The sequence below is a fragment of the Pygoscelis adeliae genome, unplaced genomic scaffold, assembly GCF_000699105.1.
Source record: "Pygoscelis adeliae isolate BGI_AS28 unplaced genomic scaffold, ASM69910v1 Scaffold10, whole genome shotgun sequence".
Classification (NCBI taxonomy): domain Eukaryota; kingdom Metazoa; phylum Chordata; class Aves; order Sphenisciformes; family Spheniscidae; genus Pygoscelis; species Pygoscelis adeliae.
The window spans coordinates 2,998,872-3,009,884 of record NW_008824053.1 but is presented as its reverse complement, the minus strand read 5'-3'; the positions used below and the strand labels follow the sequence as shown (position 1 = coordinate 3,009,884).

Sequence of the window (11,013 nt, the reverse complement as noted above, 5' to 3'; positions counted from 1 at the left end):
TCGACTCTTCTCTCTTCTTGTCTTACGCTGCTTGCTCTTCTCTCCTTCTAAAGATGGTTACGCCCCAAAGTCTGTTTACCCTCTTCGGTATGTTATTGTTAGCACTATACTTTTATTATTGATTTGATTTTGTTTTGTTTTTTGTTTTGTTTTGTTTCACCTTAATTCTTATTTGTAGCTAGCACTTTGGCTTAAAGTTGAATAGTAAATCTTTTGCTATTTTTCTTTTGCTGTTTAAAACTCTCCATAGACACAGATTTTCTTTTAATGCATGCTAATATATTTTGCATGGTCTTTAATTTAATATCATTCACATAGCTTTGAGGGTTTATCAGAAATTATTCTTTTCAAAATTCACTATTCAAAAATCTTTATCTCCTTTATTCATTTGTGAGAGTGTTGAGTTTGAGTGAGTGATCTTGTTGCTGTCTGAATGTTCCATTGATATGTCAAAATATGTTACTTAGGTGACTGGCTTTAAAATGAACTTTTTCTTTTGGGTTACCTTTGACTTTGAAAAGGTGTTTATGGTGATGTGCAGCGTGTGAAGATTTTGTACAATAAGAAAGACAGTGCTCTTATACAGATGGCTGATGGAAACCAGTCACAGCTGGGTAAGATTAGTTTTCTGTTTATATTCCCATTATTCTAAGTACTTGAAATTATGCTGTGTAAAAGCGGGTGAACTAAGCATGTTTACATTTGTCAGTTTGTCTTGTGTCCTGGTTACCCACAAGATCCAAAATCTTACCGCATGCACTTGTATTCCAGAAGGTCCGCACAATATCCTGGAAGAATTCAACAGCTGAATCACATGTGATGGTCTTTAAATAGAATTAAATACTCATGCAGATTCTACAGACCTAGTTCTCGAGTCCAGTCTTCTAGCACATTGACCCTTTGATTTGCTTGGGTGTTTTTCTTGTTTGCTTGTGTGATGTACCGCAAGCTGTTGGAAAAGTAACACTGAATTGAGTAAACTTCTTGTCCTTTTCAGCCATGAGCCATCTTAATGGACAAAAAATGTATGGAAAGATTATTCGGGTTACCCTTTCTAAACATCAGACAGTACAACTACCTCGAGAGGGACTTGATGACCAAGGGCTGACTAAAGATTTTGGTAATTCTCCTCTGCATCGCTTCAAGAAACCTGGTTCAAAAAACTTTCAAAATATATTCCCTCCTTCTGCAACGCTTCATCTGTCCAATATTCCGTAAGTGTTGGCTGTCAGTAAGCCAGTAGTATTAATGTGAATCACAACGCACTGAATTGACTAATAATTTCTTGCTTATGCTTGTTTTCTTTCTTCTGTAGACCATCAGTAGCAGAAGAGGATCTACGCACATTGTTTGCTAATACTGGAGGCACTGTGAAAGCATTTAAATTTTTTCAGTAAGTAACTTTTCTGTACATAGCTCTAACAAAAGACTGCCTAAGTGCATTTTTGCAGCATGTGTTAAGGAAAAGTGCACAGAGGATAGCAAACATTAGGAGCAACCCCTGTAGTGTTCGAGTTCCTAATGCCGTTATTTTGTTTCAGAAGAGATCACAAGATGGCACTTCTTCAGATGTCCACAGTAGAAGAAGCTATTCAGGCTTTGATTGATCTTCACAATTACAATCTGGGAGAAAATCACCATCTGAGAGTTTCTTTCTCTAAGTCAACTATTTAAGAAGGCGGATTGAAAATGAGGGTGTATTGCATTGTTTGGTGTTGTCACCTATTGACTGTTCAGGAAAGTGGGGACCAGAGTTTGTCTTCTGTTGGGGTTTTTTATTATTTTTTTTTCATGCTGTTATCATTCCTTCGTTGTTTTAAAAAATAAAAAATAAAAAAAAATTAAAAAGCAGTGATACTAACTGCTGTTGTTCAACTGTTGTTTAGATAAACCATTATTTTGTTTAAAAGATTTCAAGTTAATACCACAGTTTTTCAACTTAGTTGACGTACGTGCCTTAAAAAGGAAAACTAGTACTGCTGGAATTGCATAACTAGTAAAAAGCAAATTTGGTTGTCTGGGGCACATTGTTACATGATAATTTAAATATGTTTAGGCAGGGGTGTGTAAAAAGGTTAAGCTTTTATTTCTCCTGCTTGATAGATTTTTTTATCTGCTGGCTTGTCACTTTTCTTTTCTTTTTAATTGGATAAGATGCATTACGCTGAAAGAGTAAAATGATGTTGTTTGATTTCTGCTACTTTTTGCTTTGTGCTTTTTTTTCAAAAGGCCTTTTGTATTTCATGGTTCTGGTCTAGATTCAGTTACGAATGTAGGCATTAGTTAAAATTAACAAGGTACAGAATATTAATTTCTTAAAGGACAAAAAGTGACTTCTGTGACTTTGAGCCCTACGTGAAAAGCATTGTGGAATCTTAACCTTTTTGTACACACTCTTGTGGGATGTATCATATAAGTGTCAGCACTAAGTAATGTCTTGTTTGTGGCTGAATATTTTTCGTAGATGTTTTTGAAGTTGACATGACTTATGTGCATTTCAATATATATTGCCATCTTTAGTTTGTAATTAAGATATGGAATATGGTTGTGGATTTCTGAGCATGTACAGACTGGTCAAGCTAGTTCAGGGAATGGTGCATGTATTTTTTCAACGATGAAGAAAGTTTGCTGCAAATGCTTGCAGGAAATTTTGTGGCAGTTTTCTAAAACTGACAACCAGGTGGGACCAAAGTTTATGTGCCTTTAGTCTTAATTTACCTTGCATTGTAATATTCAGTTTTAATAAATCTCTTAAATATTTTGTATTTAGAAATTGATCTGACTTTACTATAAACATGGCTCAGAATCTACAGATCCAGTTAATTTGAAAGCAGTTCTCTGTCAGTCTGAACTGTTACCTTGATTCTGTTTAAATGACCAATACTTTTTGAAATTGATGTACTTAGTTTCAAGATTCATAGATTCTGTTATCTATGTAGAAAAAAAAAAATGGTCATGTATATTTTCTATTAGTTGAGTTTTTACATCTTTAGAATTGTAAAATTCAGTATAGTTTGAAAGTGGCACAATTAAAAATTAATTTTCTAACAAAGTTGGGAGGTTTGACGGTTGTTTAATTTCATTTTGTGTGTACTCTGCTTACCTCTGTAGCATGCTCAATAAACACTTCTGTAGCTCTGTATTCACCTTTTCTGTCTTTCTCTGCTGCTTTCTATCTCTCCTTTTCTTTGTTTTTCACTTCTACTGTGCTTCTAAATTCATGTTTATTCTCTGTCAGGGTGGGAAAAGCATAATATTAAAAAATACAATTTATGGCTTTTTACCATAAATCTGATGCTGTGAAAAATACCAGCTCTTTATTTTCAGAAAGATAGTGACCCCTTTGCAGGCATATGTGCATATTAAACATTTCCCACCCTGTTGTAACTTACTGCTTTAAAGACATAACTTTTATTGTAGTTCGTTAGCTCTCTCTTTCTATCTTTTTAGTTTTTAAGCAGATTTATGCACTAATAGATCTCTCAGGTTTGCCATGCTCTCTTGCTGCAGTTTCATCTTCCATTTTTTTTGTGTCTGCTAAAGATTTTCTACTAATCATACAGTATACTCATGGGTTAAAGTAACACAGTTTTTAACATTAGATTAGTGGACCATACGTATTCCAGACCAGGATACTTCACCTTTTTAGAGACATGGGTTCAAATGAATGTAAAAACAGTTTGGGCACTTTAATAGCGTTTCTTCATATTACTTTGAACTGGGTGTTTTTTCCCCTCAGTTAGAAATAGGATTAGAACTCTTACACAGTCCCCTCTTAAGAGTAACTGTATGATCCTGAAGCATTACATTGGTAAAAGCTGTCAGCGTTCAATTCAAAGCATTTTTCTGTCACTTTCCCAGTACAACTGCTGTAGATTTATTGATGTCGGATTACTTTGTGACCTGATGTCTGTTCTTTGGGTTGGCTTTCAAATCAATAAATAGCTATCAGCTTTTTAAAGGTCATACTATAACGTAGGGAGCTTGCATTAGTCTTCACTACATTAAATAAAATGCATTAAGTTCTTATCTTGGGTGTATTTCTAATAAAACAGGTATGACTTAAGTTATGCTCCAGGTATCACAGTGATCACCCGATCTGAAATGCTAGTAGAGCCAGATTCTAATCCGTGAAACTTGTGAATCAGCATCTTTTTACAACTCAGGCACCCCAACGCGTTGATGTGACTACCTCCCAGTTGACTTGAACAGTAGTTAAGGGTCTGAGCTGATCTTTCAAATTTTTCATCTATATAGTATGATGCCCCATATTTTTAAAAGTAAAAACGTGTCAGATCTCCTTTCGCATATCAGAATGTTTCAAATAGAAATGTGAATTGAAATTTACCATTCCATGGGTTCAGCTTGTGCTGAACTATTTCCACTCTAAAACATCTGTATCAGATAGCATGCAGTGATTGCCGTATGTATAATTTTGAAATAACTTTAAACATCTGCAGTGCTTGACTGTTTACAAATACAGGGTTTTTGTAAAACTGTGACTTACTCATCTCTTGCCAGGCTTATTTCCTTAAAAAGAAGTTTACTTCTTTTCTCGTTTTGAAAAGTTTTGTGGCAAAAACCTCAAGGGAAAGAATATCTATTGAATTTGATTTGTTTAAATTCAGTAACTTTTTATTATGAGGTTCTATTTGTATCAGCCAAAATTAAAAGTAATGATAGTCTTAATTGTCATGGAAGTGTTTTTTATTAACTCCGTGAAGAAAATCACTGTGCAGTTATTGATACTTAGTCTTTAAAGTGGTATCTCTTCAGAAAATACAGGTTTCATGTCCTAACTGCTAGAACGTTCAAAAACTTGTTTTTTTTTGAGATGGTACTGCATTTTTTGTATAGTAATTTGTACACTTTTGTTGTTGAAAAATGTAAATAAGTCTCTGTTGTATTTTTAGCTCTTCCCAATGTGAAAATGCAAAGCATCATTTTTATTAAAATTTTACTAAAAATAAGGTTTATGAATAACTTCTTACAGTCCATGGAATGTGAGTTTTCAGATGACGTTAGCAGAACCTTTACCATAGGCATGTGATACTCCAAACTCAACTTCAGATTTTTTAAAATAATTCTAGTATTTTGACAGAAGGCAGTTGCTGATTTTTATTTTTTTTTTCCCCTTCCTTTGTGAATTGTTAGATTTTTCTCTAATGGAGCAATGAAATTGGTTGGAGAAGTTCAAAAATGATTCTTTGATCAGGTAATGTCCACTGGCAAATACAATATGTAAATGAAGTAAAGCAAGACCTGATAGCATTCTGACTAAAAATTGTGGCGAAGCTTCAAAGTTAAGTGAATGCCCTGGGAAGTATTTCTGTGTATTGTGATTTAACATGTTATTAAAAGGCGCCTTTGCCCTGCAGGAATAACAGCTCATAGGACTATTTGTAGATTGCTGTTTTAATGTTTTACATTAATTTTCAGTTTTATAAGCCATCTTACCCAAAAATCCCTTTGATTCATTGTAAGTTTCCTTATGTTTATTATAGTCTGTTACAGCGTGAAAGCACCGATCGGACATTTACCTGCAGTATTTAAGGCACTACAATTTCATGCCCTAGTCTACTCCAGATAATTTGTCTAATTCTATGCTTAGATAATAAGTAGTTCTGTTGAAACACTAGAAAAAAGATAAGATTTATGTCTTTCTCTGCAAACAGGTATATAAATCCACTAGTCCATCTCAAGAAATGTTTTCCCTGGTATTAAATGTTTCACGGTGAGCAAGGCTTCTTAAAGAGGTTTGATTGCGTTAGGTAGGGACGAGGCTGAAGTCTGTATCTGTTAGACCTTATTCCGTTCCATAGACTGAGACAGCCTAAAGCTCCGAGTTTTCCTGAGGTGAACAAATTCTCTTTTAAATAATTTGGCAAAACGTCCCGTCTCCTGTAATCCTGGTCTGTCTGTACAGACAGGGCTATATAAGCCGTGAACGTGGTCAAGACTGTATCTGAAGATGGGTTTTCCCAGGTCTTGGTCACGCAACATCTACAATGTTTCTTGCCTTCCTGGTCTCTTGGGGAGGAGCTGCAGCCTGCTAGCGCAGTTCTCATCCACGCAGAGGGTAAGGAGAGAGACTGATTTTTTCCGAAACAGTGGGATTTGGCACACTATTTTCTACTTAATGGGCCTTGGTAAAATTAATCGGTGGACTGCAGTAATCTTAACTGTAAAGGATGATAATCTATTATAAATTATTCTGTTAGTCCACAACTAGCTTGCTAGAACCAGTGACAAAGTTCCTGCCTTGCTGAGGAAGTATATGCCACAATAATGAAGCTTTAGAGAATTTCTTTAACTTGTTTTTGTTTCTTAATGTAAGAATTTATTTAGAATTGCCTAATCTGAGTCTCCTGAGCTGTGAAAATCTCTGCAGTGCATCTACACACACGCATGCGCACGCGTGTTTGATCTCTTCAGGATGGTTAACAAAAGGAGATTGGTGAGTTCCTGCTTCACCTTAAAAAAAAAAGTCATTTTTACTGCATGATATACCTTTGTTGTAATTTTCTGAGTTTACTGAACTTTCCCCTGATCAACAAACTGAATTTGGAAGAGGATTATGTTGCTTTGTTTTTCCCCCTTCAAAGTTTACAGCATGTAATGTTTAAAACCTATATTCTGTCTTGATTAGTTCTGCGCGCAGGCAGCAAAGGAAAAGCAAAGAATTTTTCTTCCTCCGGAAAATGTGAATTAAATGTGCCCCCAAAAAAAAAATTAGCTCAAAATAGCACTCCTATTATTGAAGAGTTCTGCATGTTTTATGAGTCTTAGTCCAGTTTCATAAGGAGATGAGACATGCATAATTGCACTGTCTCCATGCGAACGTCCCGTTCCCTGGATAACCCCTGTCTCCTCCCTGTCGCTCCTGCAGCCGTTGGCCGGTGTCCTGTCAGGCAGAGGGGACGGAGGTCTGGCGTACTAAGGTGTTTTCTGCGCTCACGATTAGTTGGCTTGCTAGGTCAAAGTCCTTACTTCCAGTGCTATGGGAAAGGGAAGGAAAAAAAAAAATAAAATAATCTGCTGCCTTCTCTTTTGTTTTGGCAGGAATTGTCAAATGGGCATGCACATAGTTCTCTCCAACAGGCGGCAGCTTGCGAGGCAGCGAACGTGACGGGGCCTGGGGGTACTGGGCGGAGTACACGAGAAATTGGAGGGAAGGGATGTTTTGCGGCAGCAGCAGTATTGGCCAGAGGAGCACTGAGGGAGACTGAGTAGGTTTCTTTAAGTTGTTTTCATGCATAAATAGCCCGTAAAATTTGTTGGTAAGGGGAGAGTTATTGGTTGAATTATTTTGGGGGGTTATTTTACAAACGAGTCTGGTCAAAATCGGTACAGCTTGTGAGGTAAACGTGGTATATTTTCACTTCCACTCAACAGGTATGGAGGTGTCAGAGCTTAGCAATTGCATGCAGAGTGCTGTGGAGGCTGGTTTTCCCAGGATGAGTACTGAGCTGGAAGCCTCTAGCCCTAGGATAGGCTACGTGTCAGGGTAGTTTAGGATGATTGACACTGATGGCTTGCCAAAGAGCCTAGATAAAGCGAGCTAGCAGGATCTAGTAAGAGATTTGTTAGAGGAGTCATCAAAAGTGACATGTTGGAACTGGCGTTTTTTGATGGAAAAAATGACTGCTGTAAAATTTCTGACCATCTGTATTCCATGGAATGGTGCTCCAGTATCCTTTGGGCTGACCCCATCCCCTTTAGTTCCTTAATGCCGTGGGCTTACCTCTCGCAGCATCAGCATACTTTGAAGATTTCATTTGTGCAGCCGAAATCACGCTGGACTAGTCTGTTCTTTTCTGAAGCCAGAGAGGTTTCTTGGCAGCTGCACCTGACAAGCACCAGTGATTTGCTTCGTGTGGTGGGACGCCAGCCTTGCTGCTGCTTCAAAGCATTGACAGTCCTCAGCTAGTAAATAGCCACAGTGCTGTGCCGGCAAAATATTCTCTTCAGCATGCTGTGCTTTGTTGTCTGAACATTAACCTTCAGGTACTGACTTTAAGGTAATTTGGGTACATTTTTTGTGAACAAGGGTTGTGTTTCAAAGTGGGGTCTTTTTCTTTCTTTTTCCTTCTCTTTTTAGAGAGAGAGAGAGAGACTTTCCTGTTGATGTTTATAGAAAATAGACCAGAGGTCATCTTCATTTCCCAGTTCTCAAGCAAATTCTGGAAAACCTTAACCATTTTGGTCAGAGGTGTGTCTAACCTGTTCTTTAAACTCTGAAGACAGAAGTTGCACAATTTCTCCAGTCGGTCTGCATCGCTCCTTTGCTATGCTTACTGTTAGACCTTAGGGAAAAAAAAATAAATCTTGACCTGAATCTCTTGCTGCAATTTAAGTCCACTTTGGTTTTAGAAAGTGGTTATTTTCAGATTCCTCTGTTACATGTAGCTAAACCTCATCATCTTTGGAGTGCAGTTACTTCAGAATATATGGTTAATAGTGGATGACCTTTTTGTCATCGGTGGCTCTTCACTCATGATAGTTCTTAAAAACAAAGGCATTTGTGGTGCCATCTTGTTACACAGAGGTGGGTGCACTTTGAATGAATTGCTCTTTTGATTACAAAAGGAGAATGAGAATGGTACACCAAGCACTTGCGCGTTGCTGGGGATGAACTCTGAATAGTTCAACTATGAAAAAGTCTTTTTTCCTCCAGGTGGTACACCCTGTTTGAGTAAGTCTGCAGCACATTTTGGTTCACCAAGAGATGTGTTCTCAGCTGTGGCAATGGAAGAATTGCCAAATCACCACCCGTTATCACTAGCAAGTGACCGGAGTTACTCAGTAAAATTGAAGTCTATAGAATACAAATATTCTTACTGACAGATCAATATTGACATTTATTTGCAGTTTTCTTGTGGATACCTGGAAATGGTTCAAAGAGTTCCCTTTTCAAAGCAAACATGTTGAAGTATCGGAACTTTTTTCCACAGGAAGGTAGGCTGTTGGTTTGTATAGGCTATGATCTGTAACCTTTACATAGGTCTTCTGAATAGGTTGCCCTAAGGAAAGGGATTCCACGTTTCATTTCTGATTCCAGCTTTTGCAAGTTTTGAGCCAGTTGAAAACTTGCATTTTTCCTGATCTGAAAGAATACACCCGTTAACACTCTTCCTTTTTAAGTCCACAGCAGCGTCCTCGTTTTTGAAAGAAGGGAATTCTGTAAATCGGCGCTTTTTTTCAAGGTGATTTGAAACAACATATACGACATGGTCCTCTATAGCTAAAGAAAGGTGCGGAGATTTTCTTCCTATGTTGGGAGTAGCTATCCAGGCACCTTGTACGCTTAGAACTGCTTGGTAAGCTTCCAGACAGATTTACTGGGAAGTAAATACGTTGTGCTTGGTGTACTTGCACAGCATTACGAAGCCTAAACTTTCCTCAGTGAGACATCACACTTGAAGCAAAACCTGATTACCTACTGTAGCTACTAGGTTTCTAGGGATCCAAGACTTGCAGATTCAGTGGCTTCTAGGACTCTTCTCCAGCATTTTTGAGATCCTTCCATGACCACAGCAAGTTGCATCCATGATTTCAGAACTTTTAGGGTATATGCTATAGAGTGAAATTAGGGCTGTATGCACTTCAAGCTTTTGGATTAAGATACTGAGTAGCCCTAGGAAAATCTGGGAGCCTTCCAGGCTGTTTTGAGACAGTTGCCTCATTGGAAATCCTTGGCTGTTGTTAGTGAAATTAATTTCAGCTTCACTTAGGATTCTAGCAGCTGCTAAATATAGAGTAACCAATGTCCTTGTTATACTAAGACAAGCTCTTCAAATGCATCACGTTTTTTAAATGGTTTAGGAACTTAAACTGTTATGCTCTGAATCATTCTTTTATAACAAAATAAAAAAAAACAATCTTACGTCATACTTGTCAGTCCCCTGCTTTGTAATTTTTTTTTATACGTCTGTCAGTAAATGTTACATTTATGTTAGTAGAACTCAATAATAGTCAATGTAGAACTCGATGAACTTGCAGTAGGATTAGCGCTTGGGACAATAGGCATTAATTTTCTGTGCTGGAAAAACTGAGTCTAGACTTCTGCCATTTAGGAGGTTGTATCTAGGCAACTGCTACTGAATGGTGAGATTTTCTCTTTTGCAGACATCTGCTCTGCCCTGTCAAAACCGTGTTTCTAGGGAGAAGAAAAAGTTCATCCAGATGTAGTGACCGGGTATGCAAGGGAAAGGAAACTGAGAGAAAATGATGTAAATACTGAATTACTACACAAGAACTTCAACTCTCCAGAGATGAGACAGTAGCTGAGAGCTTCCTTTGCATGTACCGGGTGAAAGGTGACGATCTGCAGGGCAAGAGGTCTTGGAGCCGTACGCTTTCTCAGGCAGTTTCAGCCTATGCCCCTGCACCCTTTTTATAAGAATTCTTTTTTTTACTTTTTCAGTTTCAAAAATGAATTTGCAATTTTTTTGAATTGCCGTGTTTAGGTTTTTTTTGATTTGTCAGGCAGCACTATGGAGATGAGCTGTGTATCATTGCGAGGCCAGGTGTGATTCACTTAAAAATGGAAATAATCTAAGACACTGTGAATTTAGCTGAGACTTTGCAGACTGTTGATTTTAATAAAATCTTTTACGGATTAATAATTGTCACAAATACAACTCTGATCTCTGGGCTGCCGTGATCTATAGTACAAAATCTCAACATATTTTTGTAAATCTATTGAGTGAGTACTTGCACATCAAGTTTCTCATCTCAATTTTCTCTGTCAGGCAACAGCATGCCTCTTCACTACCATTCTATTGTTCAGAGACACTAACAACTCCTTCCACTGATAAAGAGCTGATGTTTTAAACTGCTTGATTTAGATGAGTTACCAGGGTTTTTACTGACTTCCTTATTCTTCCGTGTATTTGGCAATTTTAGAAGCGTCAAAATGTCTTACGCTTGTTAACATTTAACCTTCTTCTTCTGCAATCATTTCAAGCAGTAAGGAAGATGGAACAGTTACAAGATTCAAATATTTTGGAT

At 37.4% G+C, this 11,013-nt stretch overlaps 1 protein-coding gene across 4 annotated transcripts in view; it reads left to right on the top strand.

Moving 5' to 3' along the window:
- The window catches only part of PTBP2 (polypyrimidine tract binding protein 2), a 52,967-nt gene extending 49,915 nt beyond the window's left edge, over positions 1 to 3,052 (top strand). For 2 of the 4 annotated variants that reach the window (XM_009333763.1, XM_009333760.1), the window contains 5 exons: positions 54 to 87; positions 522 to 614; positions 998 to 1,214; positions 1,316 to 1,393; positions 1,542 to 3,052. In XM_009333763.1, coding sequence (XP_009332038.1) covers positions 54 to 87; positions 522 to 614; positions 998 to 1,214; positions 1,316 to 1,393; positions 1,542 to 1,674 — 555 coding nt within the window. In that variant the 3' untranslated portion in view covers positions 1,675 to 3,052. The remainder of the gene's footprint in view (positions 1 to 53; positions 88 to 521; positions 615 to 997; positions 1,215 to 1,315; positions 1,394 to 1,541) is intronic. The other 2 variants (XM_009333762.1, XM_009333761.1) reach the window with 1 other exon arrangement.
- The last annotated feature ends 7,961 nt before the right edge of the window (positions 3,053 to 11,013 follow it).